Here is a 14,498-nt window from a genome sequence, read left to right on the forward strand (position 1 = left end):
TAAAATACATAGGAATAACTTTAACAAAGAAATCATAGAACATATATAAAAAATGGCAAAATCTTGTTGAAGGACATGAAACAAGGTTTGAACAAATAGATGGATGTACAATGTTCTCGAGTGGAAGACACCATCATAACCATGCTACTTCATTCAAAGTTAATATATAAATTTACTGAAATTCAAATCAGAAGTTCAATGGAATTTTTGGGGAGAATGCTCATCAATAGCCAAAAAAATATGAAAAATAAGGACAGTGAAGGAGGGACTTGCTTTATCAGAAATAGTGACATAGTATAAAGCTACTGCTTTGAAATACCCTGATATTTCTACAGAAATAGACAAATATATCAGAATAAAGAATTCAGAAACATATCCCAAAATCTCTGAGAATTTAGCATAATGCAAAAATGGTAGTTAAATTCAAAGAGGAAAGAATGGGTCATTTAACAAACAGTGCCATTACAATTCTATTCACCTGGAAGAAATTAAAGGTGGACTTATATTTTGAAACATATAGAAAATAATAGAGCACAGTCCCAGATAGAAAACAAAACAAAACAAAACAAAGTCTTGAAAGAAAATCTAAGAATGTACATGTATGCTTCAGATGCAAGGGAGATCTTAAAAATAGTAGCTATAAAAAAGTAATAGATGTATTTAATCATTTAAGAATTAAAAACTTGGGTGTAACAAAAGAAACCATAAATAAAATTAATAGATAATTGATTTAGAAAACTTAAAACAAATGACAAATGCTTACTATCTGTAATGTAAAAAGATCTCTTACAAATTGGGGGAAAAAAAGCACAGTAGTAAATAGGAAAAGGCATGAATAGGCAATGCACAGAAGAGCAGATCCAAACTACAAGAATGTTCAAATTTATTGGTTGTCAGGGAAATGAAAATTAGAGTAACAGGGCTACCTGGATGGCTCAGTTGGTTAAGTGTCCAACTCTTGATTTTGGCTCGGTCGTGATCTCATGGTTCGTGAGTTCAAGCCCCACCTTGGGCTCTGTTCTGAGAGCGTGGAGCCTGCTTGGGATTTCCTCTCTCTCCCTCTCTTTCTGACCTTCCCCTGCTCATGCTCTCTCTCTCTCTCTCTCTCTCTCTCTCTCAAAATAAATATTTAAAAAAAATTAGCTATCACTATTCTGGCAACAATTTACAAAAGTGGTAACATTTATTTTTGTAGATATGTGTCGTTCCAGCTTTTTTGGAAAGCTATTGGGCAACACCACTGACATTAAAAATATGTGCACTTTGATCCATTGATCTCACTTCTGGGAATCGATGACACAGCATTAATATGCAAGGAGGTATATATAAAGATAATATTTTGTAGCATTGTCTGTAGGGGCCAAAAACTAGAAACAAGGCAAATGCTTATTAATTGGGAAATTAGTAAATAGATTATGGTCCATCCACATTGTGATTATTGGACAGCCATTAAAAAGAATAAATTAGAGGAGTGCCTGGGTGGCTCAGCCAGTTGAGTGTCTGACTCTTGATTTTGGCTTAGGTCATGATCTCACAGTTGTGAGATCAAGCTCTGTGTTGGGCTCTCCATTGACAGCACAGAACCTGTTTGAGATTCTCTCTCTCGTCCCCTCTCTTAGCCCCTTCCCTGCTCATGTGCTTTCTCTCTCTCTCTCTCTTTCAAAATAAATAAATAAACTTAATAAAAAAAAGAACAAATTAGAACACCTCTCCAGATAGTTCTCTGTGCCTTTTTGCATATTTCTATTCTGTGGCATATTTCAGTGTAGAAATGAGAAAATATAAGCCTATTTCCTGATGTATTTCTCCTAAAATTCTTAGGTGACCTTGTCTACATTTCCCTTCTTCATTATACACTAAAGACAAAACTAAATTTGAGGCACATGATTAAATGACACCAAAGAACTAGGCATGGAAAAAATTCTGGTGTTGGCTCTCTGTGAGTCTTGTACCATGTAAACTCTATGTATAAACTGTGTACAATGGCTAAGTGATCTTTAGTTTCCCTTTCAACTTAAAAATCATGTTTTTCTCCCTCTTATGCTCTTCAGGTAACTTCAGGATCAGCCTAGCACATGAAGTTGATGGATGGAGGAAATCACTCAGTGGTGTCTGAATTTTTGTTGCTGGGACTCACCAGTTCTCGGGAGATTCAGATTCTTCTTTTTTTGTTTTTTACTATATTTTATATAGCAAGTATGTTAGGAAACCTTCTCATTGTGCTCACGATAATTTCAGACCATCACTTACATTCCCCCATGTACTTTTTGCTGGCAAATCTTTCCATCATTGACACTGGTGTTTCCAGCATTGCAAGCCCAAAGATGATTTACGACCTTTTCAGAAAACATAAAGTCATCTCGTTGGCAGGGTGCATTACTCAGATGTTCTTTATTCACACTGTTGGGGGTACGGAGATGGTGCTGCTCATAGTTATGGCCTATGACCGATACATTGCTATCTGTAAGCCTCTCCACTACCTGACCATCATGAGCATAAGAATGTGCATTTCCCTTTTGGCTGTTGCCTGGACCATTGGACTCATCCACTCCGTGGCCCAACTGGCTTTTGTTATAAACTTGCCCTTTTGTGGTCCCAACAAAATGGATAGTTTTTATTGTGATTTTCCTCGGTTCATCAAACTTGCATGTACAGACACATATAGACTGGAGTTTCTGGTCACTGCCAACAGTGGTTTCATCTCCATGGGCACCTTCTTCATCTTGATTGTGTCTTATATCTTCATCCTGGTCACAGTTCGCAAACACTCTTCAGGTGGTTCATCCAAGGCTCTCTCCACTCTCTCTGCTCACATCACTGTGGTGGTCTTTTTCTTTGGTCCTTGCATTATTGTCTATGTGTGGCCATTCCCTACCTTACCAATCGATAAATTTTTAGCCATCTTTGATGCCCTTATCACTCCTTTTATGAATCCTATTATCTATACATTCAGAAATAAGGAGATGAAAGTGGCAATAAAGAGACTGTTTGGTAAGGTTTTAAGTGTCAGGAAGAGTTCTTTCATGAACGATCAAAGCCATTTGGATTCATCTTGACTATTTTTGGAAATTAATCTCTTTAAACTTTTCATAAATCTTTTCAGTTTAGTTAGTAATTTCAATATCTACTTGAAAATCGTTCTCAGGACTCTGTTCTGATCTGGTCAGTTTTTTATAGGGGCCCTTACCCTGTGGATCCTGAAACTATTGAGGAAGAATTAATTCAGCCTTGGAATATAGTGTCTTTCTTGTTATAGAAGAATATGAAATCTCACATACTGGGCACATTTTCCATTAAGACAAATGTTGGATACTCCTCTTTGGTAATGATTCTCAAAGACACGTCTCTTCTATCTACATATGTACTGATATTCATACCCTCTGAGTTTCTTTTGTCTATATACTTGGAGGAATAAACAAAATGAAGATAGGTGCCTAGGTAGCTCTCAGAATTTGAGGCTTCTAACATCTGGATTTGACTATACACACTCAGATTTAGCTAATAATGAGGTTTTTAGATTTAATGGGAATTTGAAGGCAAAATTTGGGATAAATCATAGAATGACAACCTAGGATACTTTAATATTATTATTTAATCAAATGTTTTGAGACCAGAGATGTAAAGTCCTACACCACTCAGTGTGTATCATAATTATATTTTACCCCAATTATTTCCTAAACAATTTTTATATGGTAAAGAAAGCTATGTGAATATTAAAAGATTATAAATGGATTGAATATTTTGGAGCTAAGGATAGGTAGCACTGGCTTATGAATAAATAAATAAAATGCAAAAGATTTCTATGTTATATGTATCAAGTTTATAAGTAAATAAATAGCAAATTCAAAGTATAGACATTACAAAAGAAAATTTATTATAAAGCTGTCTACAAATGATGAGATGTATTAATGAATCATCTATAATGAAGAAATGTATTATACTTTCCATGTGATAAAATATATATAATTATTAAAAAAATAAATGTGCTGTTTTGAAGTGGTATAAATAACTATTCAAAGAGTATCTCACTACTTTTTTTAAGCTAGCAAATAAATAGGAGCAGGTGTTGAGTGAAGGTCATTATCATTCACATGTAGGTTAGGCAACTTGTTATGAAACTGGCCGGCTATTCATGAGCACCAAGATGATCATCAGCAGCAACAGATCATTTGTAAAAGATGGGAAGAATCATGTTCAAGGCTAAAATTGATGCTTTTTTTTCTTTCTTTTTTTTTTTAATGTTTATTTATTCCTGAGAGAGAGAGACGCAGAGTGTGAGCAGGAGAAGGGCAGAGAGAGAGGGAGACAGAATCCGAAGCAGGCGCCAGGCTCTGAGCTGTCAGCACAGAGCCTGACGTGGGGCTCCAACTCACAAACTGTGAGATCATGACCTGAGCTGAAGTTGGACACTTAACCTACTGAGCCACCCAGGCGCGCCTAAAATTAGTGTTTCTGACAAATCTTTACCCTCTTCCCTGCCCAGATTTGCCAGTGAATCTCAGCTGCCAGATGAGATACTCTCAAACTTGAGGAAAGATATATTGGTACTCTTTGTAATTCCTGCTTTTATGATCGAAATTTTTTATTCTTTTAAATATTGAGGTATGATTGACATATAACATTTTATTAGTTTCAGTGTACAACATGAAGATTTAATATTTATATATATTGCAAAATGATCACCACAAGATGGTAGTTTAACATCCATCATCACACATATCTACAAATTTGTTTTCTTATGATGAAAACTTTTAAGATCTAGTTATTCTTTTAGCAATTTTCAAAATGCAAAAACAGTATTATTAACTACAGTAACCATGCTGTGCATTACATCCCCAGGACTTATTTTATATCTAGAAGTTTGTACCATATTTTTTTTAACCAGCCTTCCTCTGATGTATATATAATTAGGCATCACATTTTGCTAGTAGAAAGCATGCTATAATACATCTTTGTGCACTTTTTTTTTAATGTTTATTTATTTTTGAAGGAGAGAGACAGAACGTGAGTGGGGGAGGGGCAGAGAAACAGGGAGACACAAAATCTGAAGCAGACTCCAGGCTCTGAGCTGTTCACACAGAGCCTGATGTGGGGCTCAAACTCATGAATTGTGAGATCACGACCTGAGCCAAAGTCAGATGCTTAACCGACCGAGCCATCGAGGCACCCTGTGCACTTTTTTTTATTATTTTCTTAGAATAAGATCTTAGATATGTAATTACTGGTCAAAGAGTGCCCATATTCTTGGGTAGTGGGGAGGATTTTGTTTAAAGATTTATACACTGAATTAAAGGTTTTCATTTTCATTTAAATAAATATATATGCAAAATTTCCTTTATTAATAAGTCTCAAGCTCAATAGCGTTATACCTCTTTACAATTTAGGCCACCTGGTTTGCTGAGTTTTTGTTAAGAAAATGTGTTGCATTCGGTCAAATTATTTTTCTGCATCTATTGTGAGGATAAAAATGATTTTTCTTTTCTAGTTTTGATACAGTGAATGACACTGATTATTGAATCATCTTTGATTTGGGAATAAAACCATTTGATCATGATGTATTTGCTTTGATATACTTTTGTATTTGCTCTGCTAGTATTTTATTAATAATTCTGCTTCTGTGTTCATGGGAGTCTGTCCTTTTAAAAAAATGTTTTTGGTTTTGGTGTCAAAGTAATGCTAGCTCTATAGAATGGATTGGGACATGTTTCCTTTTTCATTTTCTGAGAAATCTGTGCAGCAAATTTATGGCATTATTTCTTCGTTAAGTACTTGGTGGAGTTTAATAGTGATGCCATTGGGGCCTTGATTCTTTTTTGTGGGAGTTTCTTTTTTCTTTACTACAAATTCAAGTTTTTTAGTAAATAGAAGGTCACTCAGATTATTTCTTCTTGAGTGAGACTTGGTAGTTTTGAATCTTTCAAACTTTTTTTAAGTTTATTTATTTTGAGAGAGAGAATGAGCAATGTAAGTGGGGGAGCGGCAGAGAGAGAGGGAGAGAGAGAATCTTAGGCAGGTTCCTCACTGTCAGCACAGAGCCCCAAGAGATGCTTGATCTCACAAACCATGGGACCATGACCTGAGATCGAGAGTCAGATGCCCAACTGACTGAGCCACCCAGGTGTCTGCCCCTCAGATACTTCTTATATTAAGTTTTTAATTTTAATTCCAGTATAGTTAACATACAGAGTTAAATTAGTTTCAGGTGTACAATATAGTGATTCAATAATTTTATATATTACTCTGTGTATCCTTTAATCCTCATCATCTATTTCACCCATTCCAAACCACAACCCCCCCCCCCCCCCGGTAACCATCTGTTTGTTATCTGTAGTTAAGAGTCTGTTTCTTGGTTTGTCTTTCTCTTTCAAACATTTTGTCTATTTCATCTAAATGGTTGAGTTCCCTGGCATAGAGTTGTCCATAATATTCCCTATTCTTCTAAAGCCTGTAGGATCTTCAGTGATGTTGAGATTGGTAATTTTCATTCTTGACATTGGTAATTTCAATTACTTAAATAATTCATGACGCTTAAATGATTCAATGATTTTTTCAAGAACTTTTTCTTTTTCCAATATAAATATTTAGTGCTATAAATTTCCCTGTAAGTAAGCAAGGCTTGATCTGCATCACAAATTCCTTGAGATATCTATTTTGAGCCACAGTTTGTTCATCTTCTTTTTAAGGTTTAATTTAAATTCTAGCTAGTTAACATACAGTGCAATACTAGTTTCTGGTGTAGAAGTAAGTGATTCATTACTTACATACAACACTCAGTGCTCATCAAAAGTGCCCTCCTTAATACCCATCAACCATGTAACCCATTCTCCCACTCATGTCCCCAGTAATCCTCCCCTCCAGTAACCCTCAGTTTGTTCTCTATAGTTATGAGTCTGTTTGGAACGGCTTCATGGCTCATTTGGTTAAGTGTCTGATTCCTGATTTCGGCTCAGGTCATGATCTCACAATTGTGAGATTGAGCCCCACATTAGGCTCTGTGCTGAGTGTGGGCCTGCTTGGGATTCTCTCTTTTCCCACCTCTCTGCTCCTCCCCTATGCATGCGTGCACACTCTCTCAAAGTAAATAAACATTAAGAGTCTGTTTTTCGGTTTACCTTTCTTTTTCCTCTTTGCTCATTTGTTTTGTTTCTTAAATTCCACATCTGAGTGAAACCCTATGATATTTATCTTGTCTAACTGGCTTATTTTGCTTAGCATAATACTCTCTAGCTCCATCCACATCATTGCAAATGGCAAAATTTCATTTTTTTTAATGGCTGAATAATATTTCCCTGTATATATCAGTTGATAGACATTTGGACTCTTTCCATAATTTGGCTAGTGTTGAAAATGCTGCTATAAACATCAAGGTACATGTGCCCCTTTGAATAGTATTTTTGTATCCTTTGGGTAACCACCTAGTAGTGCAATTGCTGAATAATGGGCTATTTCTATTTTTAACTTTTTGGGGAAACTCCATACTGTTTTCTAGAGTGGCTGCTCCAGTTTGCATTCCCATCAGCAGTATAAGAGGGTTCCCCTTTCTCTGACTTTTTGCCAACATCTGTTGTTTCCTGTGTTGATAATTTTAGCCATTTGGATAGATGTAAGGTGATATCTCACTGTAGTTATGATTTGTATCTTCCTGATGATGAGTGATGTTGAGCATCTTTTCATGTGTCTGTTAGCCATCTGGATGTCTTCTTTGGAAACGTGTCTATTTGCGTCTTTTGCACATTTCTTTCTTTTAAAAAAATTTTTTTTAAAAATGTTTATTTATTTTTGATAGACAGAGCACGAGCAGGGAAGGGGCAGTGAGAGAGAGGGGAAGAGGGAGACACAGAATCCAAAGCAGGCTCCAGGCTCTGAGCTGTCAGCACAGACCTGGATGCGGGGCTCATACCCACAAACTGTGAGATCATGACTTGAGCTGAAGTCGGACGCTTAACTGACTGAGCTGCCCAGGCGCCCCATATTTAAAAGTAGGTTCCTTATTGTAAACACATTGGAGATTTTACAGATATTTTTCTGTTATTAATTTCTTACATATTTTCACTGTTATCAAAGAACACGCTTTGCATGGATCTCAGTCATCTGACATTATTTAGACACGGTTTACAGTCCAGGATATGGTTTATTTTTTATGATATTTCATTCAAAGAATGTACATTCTGCTGTTATTGGTGGAATACTCTATCAATACCAATTAGATTAATAGTGTTCTTCAGGTCTTCTATATATTTCCCGATTTTTCATCTACTAGCATTGTATCTACTAGCATTATAATTTTTAAGTATAATTTTGGATTCACCTATTTATCCTTTGGCTTTTGGTTTTGGTTCATGTATTTTGAAAGTCTGTGTTCAGTGCATACACATTTAGTATTGTTATGTTCCTAAGGAATTAAGTCCTTTATTATTAAAACAATTAGTATGAAATTGAGTTTTCAATTTTAATGTTCAAGTTTCAATTTTAATTAAGAATTCCATCCCTTCACTATTGTCTTATTAGCTATATATCATTATTTTTAGTGTTTGCTTTAGGATTTACAATACACCTCTTTAGCTCATAATACTCACACTTCAAATAATATTAGACCACTTCTCATATAGTGTAATAACTTTACAACAGTCATCCCTTGTACTGTTGCCATACATTTTATACCTACATATGCTATAATCATTGTAGCTCATTATTATTTTTTGTTTTAAAATTTTAATCCTCTCAGCTTTGTCTGAACATGTCTTTATTTTGACTTCAGTTTTGAAAGACATTTTTGTTGTGTAAATATTTTTATTTGTCATATTTGTCTTTCTTTATTGTACTTTTAAGATGTCTCTCCATTGTCTTCTGGCTTACATAGTTTCTCATTAGAAATCTGCTTTAATTCTTTGTTTTCTGTATGTGATGTGAATTTTTCTTTGGGTCTTCAAAATTTTTTTCTTTATCACTGGTTATCAGCAATTTTATTATGCTCTGTTTGGGCTGAATTTTCTTTATTTTTATCCTGCTTGGAGTTAGGTAAACTTAGGTTTGATTATAGTTTGTACAAAACGTGGAAAAATTTCAAGCATTACTTTTTCTGTCCCATTCCCTTACTTTCCCTCTAGGCATCCAACTACATGTATGTTAGGCTCCTTGATATAGCCTCACAGGTTCCTGATGCTCTGAATTTTCTTTTTCACTTATTTTATGCTCTGTGCTCCATTTGGATAATTTCATTGGTATGTCACTAAGTTCACTGATAATATCTTCTTAAATATTTAATCTGATGTCCATTCCACTTAGTGAAAGTTTCATTTCAGGTCTATTTTTTATTTTTCAGAATCAATATACAAAATCCTGTTGCATTTCTAGGCACTACTAACGAAATAGTAGAAAGGGAAATTAAGAAAAAAATCCCATTTACAATTGCATCAGAAAGGCTAAAATACCTAAGAATAAATTTAGCCAAAGAGGTAAAAGACCTGTATTCTGGAAACTTATAAGACTCTGATGAAAGAGATCAGAGATGATACAAACTAATGGAAAAATATGTCATGCTCATGTATTGGAAAAATTAATGTTGAAATGGCCATACTACCCAAAACAATCTACAAATTCAATGAAATCTCTATCAAAATATCAATAGTACTCTTCTCAGGAGTAGAACAAAAAAGTCCTAAAATTTGTATGAAACCACAAAAGATCCTGAATAGTCAAAACAATCCTGAGAAAGAGGAACAAAGCTGGAGGTATCACAATTCCAGATTTCAAGATACACTACAAAGCTGTAGTAATCAAAACAGTATGGTGCTGGAACAAAAATAGACATATAGATCAATGGAACAAAATTGAAAGCCCAAGAATAAACTCATACATTATATGGTCAAATAATCTATGACAAAGGAGGAAAAAAGTATAGAATGGCAAAAAGACAGTCTTTTGAATAAATGGTGCGGGAAAAACTGGACAGCTACACACAAAAGAATGAAAGTGGACCATTTTACATTGTACCTAAATGTACAAAATGGATTAAAGCCCTAAATGTGAGATCTGAAACTATTAAAGTCCTAAAAAATTGGTAATAATCTCTTGGACATCAATCTTAGAAATATTTTTCTGGATCTGTCTCCTTAGGCAAAGGATACAAAAGCAAAAATGAACTATTGGGACTTCATCAAGATAAAAAGCTTCTGAACGGTGAAGGAAACAACAAAGTGAAAAGGCAACCTACAGAATGGGAGAAGATATTTGCAAATGACATATCTGATAAAGGGTTAGTAAACAAAATCTATAAAGAACTTATCAAACTCAACACCCAAAGCCCCAAAAATCCAGTGAAGAAATGGGCAGAAGATACGAATAGATGCATTTCCAAAGAAGACATCCAGATGGCTAACAAACACATGAAAAGATGCTCAACATCATTCATCATCAGGGAAATACAAATCAAAACCATGAGATATCACCTCACACCTGTCCAAATGGCTAAAATTAACAACACAGGAAACAACAGATATTGGTGAGAAGGCAGAGAAAGGGGAACCCTCTTACACTGCTGGTGGGAATACAAACTGGTGCAGCCACTCCGGAAAACAGTATGGAAGTTCCTCAAAAAGTTAAAAATAGAAGTTCCCTACTATTCAGCAAATGCACTACGAGGTAGTTAGCCAAAGGATACAAAAATACTGATTCAAAGGGGGTATATGCACCTTGATGTTTATAGCAACATTATCAACAATAGTTGGAAAGAGCTCAAATGTTCATCGACTGGTGAATGGATAAAGAATATGTGGTGTGTGTGTGTGTGTGTGTGTGTGTGTGTGTAATGGAATATTACTCAGCAATCGAAAAGAATGAAATCTTTCTATTTGAAATGATGTGGATGAAGTTAAAGTGTATTATGTTAAGTGAAATAAGTCAGTCAGGAAATAAGTCAGTGTGGAATTTAGGCAACAACAGGTGAACACAAAAGAAGAAAGAAGAAAAAAAGATAGGGAGGCAAACTATAAGAGACTATTAACTATAGGGAACAAATTGAGGATTGCTGGAGAGGAGGTGGGCAGGAGATGAGCTAAATGGGTGATGAATATTAAGGAAGGCAGTTGTGATGAGTACTGGTTGTTATATGTAAGTGATGAGTCACTAAATGTTACATCTGAAACCAATATTATACTATATGTTAACCAACTAGAATTTAAATAAAAACTTGAAACAAAAGTCCATATATTTTCCATTGATTTGAGAGGCCATCTTTATTGAATACTGAATTTCCAATTTGCAGTTGGGGATGTCTGTATTTTCTATTTGGTCCCATTTATCTGTTTATTCCTACAGTTTTTATTTACAAAGGCTTTTAATACATTTTAATATCTGTTAGAGAGTTCTTCCTCCTCCTCCTTCCCATGATTTCCCCTTTCAAGATTACCTAACTATCCTTGTTCATTTGGTCTTTCAAATGAAATTGATAATTTATCTAGCTCCTGAAAAAAGTCTTGATGATAACTGTATTGAGATCACATTATATTTAGGGATTTACTTTGGGAAAATTGACATTCTTGTGTTTTTATTTTAATTCTTTCATTTTAGATATATATATTTTTTGGTCTAAGCGTTTCCTGCTTTAAAATTAGTCTTAAATCTCACAGACTTTTCTGGCCTCCTCCCAGCCTCTACTATCTATTAGAGGTTTAGAGGAAATATGAAAATCAAATAGTAATGCCTCTAGAGCTGGTTAGAGGGAATGATTTAATAAAATAAACTTTGTTTTTTAAAGCAAATTAAAAAATTTAATGTTTATTTTTGAGAGAGAGACAGACAGCATGAGTGGGAGAGGGGCAGAGAGAGAGGGAGACACAGAATCTGAAGCAGGCACCAGGCTCTGAGCTGTCAGCACAGAGCCTAATAGGGGGCTCGAACTCACGAACCCCGAGATCATGACTCAAGCTGAAGTTGGATGCCCGACTGAGCCACCCAGGTGCCCCTCTTCTTATTTTTTAAATAAAAATTCTTGAATAGGAAATTTATACCCCAAAATTAGATAAGGTTATTCAGATAGCTACTTCCTCTTGCTAGAGTTAAGAAAATTCACCTTTTTCTTTTGTATTCACTTGTAAGTACTAATATAAGGTATTATCTCTCATCCCCTCTTCCTTGGTTTGAACATTAACGGTTTCCTACTAAACCCACTATCTTGCACCTTGCTGTTTGAAGGCATTTTATATCCCCACAGGTAGAATGTCCCCAGTCTTTTCTTGTGGCTTCATAATATTCTGTTTTATGGATGTTCCACAATTTATTTAGCTACTCTTCTATTGATGAACATTCTCCCCAATCTTGTACAATTACAAATATCAAAATTTTTTTTAACATTTATTTATTTTTGATACAGTGAGAGAGAGAGAGACAGAGAGAGAGAGAAAGGTAGGGGGAGGAACAGAGAGAGAAGGAGACACAGAATCCGAAGCAGGCTCCAGGCTCTGAGCTGTCCGCACAGAGCCCGACACATGGCTTGAACTCACCAACCGCGAGATCATGACGTGAGTGGAAGTCAGACACTTAACTGACTGAGCTACCCAGGCGCCTGTAGTATAGTTTTTTCTGACTTAAAAGTATTATTTTTAATGTGAAGTTGTAGATCATGTAATAGAATCTACAGATAAACGGTTTATGTTATGGATATGGTAGCTTTTGATTATAGAGCAGAAGAATGAATTTACAAATAATTAACACACACACACACACACACACACACACACACACTATCCTGGGAATTTCTATGAAGGTTCCTGTTTTAAGTATCAGGGTTCTTTAGCAGAGTTGATTTTAATATAAATATAAGACAGTGTATATTCACATGTTTGTTGGAGATCCTTCTTTAACCTTATGTATGAAATAAATATCTCCAATTAATAAATAAATTATTTATTTATTTATTTATTTATTTATCTTTTTCCTCTTTGGTGACTTATTAATAGCTTCCTCTGATGGTTGGCCAGGATTCTGAATGACAATTCCCGTGAATAAATGAACTCATACTGGTGATCCCAAGCCACTGCAGTGTCATTTGGTCGGTATTCTCCTGTGTGCCAATTACCCATATCTCTGAAGATAATAACATTTTTATAGTTACCTGTGCATGAAGTAATGCTAGTTTCAACCAGGGAAAGTTGGATATGCTTAACTCTTTGGAAACAGTCACATGTTAGGTCTTTAAATGAGTGGGTGGGTGACAAACACAGAAACAGTTAAGGAATACTGGTGTAGAATGTTGAAGTCCCCAAAGGCCAGCATTGAATAGATGATTCTGGTGACAGGATTACTTTGTATAGAGATCAATAATATGTTATCTTGTACAACAGAAGCAGCTTCAGTTGAGCTTAATGAGCAAGAACCAATACAAATGAGAAGAAAAAGGACATGCAGTCAGAAACTGAAGTTACTTTTTCCCCCTCCATTGCTGTCCCAGTTGGAGAACCAAAAAAGGGATTTTCAACCATTAGGAGATGGTCTTGTAAGAGGGAATAAAATCTGACTTGGTTTAGTTCTGGGCTTTATTTCATTTGTTGACATGGAGATAGAGCACCTTTGTTTTCTCTGTTAATTAGAGAGTTGCGAGAGCTGAGTCTCTTCTATGGGAAGCTAAAGGAGTTCATGTGGATTGAGAAAATATTGGTCTGGGAACTCAACCAGAATGCTCTGAGATGCAGGTATCATATGGATTTTCCTTCTCCTACCGTGGTTCTTTAAATACCCTGGATGGATTATAGATGTGTGAGAAGTAGTTTAAGAAACTCAAATGTTTGTGAACACTTGAGGACAAAACTTCATTTTCTTTCACTTAGATCTGGCTAGGATGCTGAAAGTGCAACATGTGGCATCCAGAAAGTGACTAAGGTGTGTCATACAATCAGAAAGTCATGAGAAAAGAGTAGTCTTCTCTATATACTGGTTGAGAGGCAGATCAGAAAATCAATATCAGCTCTATCATTTATTGTAATCTGTTGCTTTCCCTCTCTTGGTTTGGATTTGCTTCTTTGCAAAAGAAGCTAATAATACCAACTTTTGTGGTTTCTGTATATATCAAACAACATGTATTTAAAGAAGTTATTGTGGTGTTTTGTACATGGTGGTCACTTTTTTGTTTTGATTATCATTATTTCCATAAATAGCTCATCAAACACTGCTACAGCCTAGGAGATAGTTCTTTTTTTTTAAAGTTTATTTATTTATTTTGAGAGAGTAAGAGGGAGAGAGAGAGACAGAGAGACAGAGAGACAGAGAGAGAAAGAATCCCAAGCTGGCCATGAGCTATTAATGCAGCGCTCTATCTCATGAACTGTGAGATCGTGACCACCAGAGCCAAGGTCAAGAGTCGGACACTTTACTGACTGAGCCACTTAGGTGCGCCAATATTTCTTAATTATTCATATTATCCTGATTGTATTTCTTGATTATATTAGGTATTACGAAAATTCTTTAAGCTCATCTATGAAGTTGCATATTCAAATAAATTATAT

General features: G+C 35.3%; 1 protein-coding gene across 1 annotated transcript; it reads left to right on the forward strand.

The window, feature by feature from the left end:
• Positions 1–2,084: 2,084 nt before the first annotated feature.
• On the forward strand, positions 2,085–2,995 carry LOC115517011 (olfactory receptor 4F3/4F16/4F29-like). Its single transcript, XM_030320187.1, is given in 2 exon segments — positions 2,085–2,955; positions 2,958–2,995. Coding segments are annotated over 2 exon segments (909 nt in total).
• The last annotated feature ends 11,503 nt before the right edge of the window (positions 2,996–14,498 follow it).

This window comes from Lynx canadensis, chromosome B3, assembly GCF_007474595.2.
Source record: "Lynx canadensis isolate LIC74 chromosome B3, mLynCan4.pri.v2, whole genome shotgun sequence".
NCBI classification, from domain to species: domain Eukaryota; kingdom Metazoa; phylum Chordata; class Mammalia; order Carnivora; family Felidae; genus Lynx; species Lynx canadensis.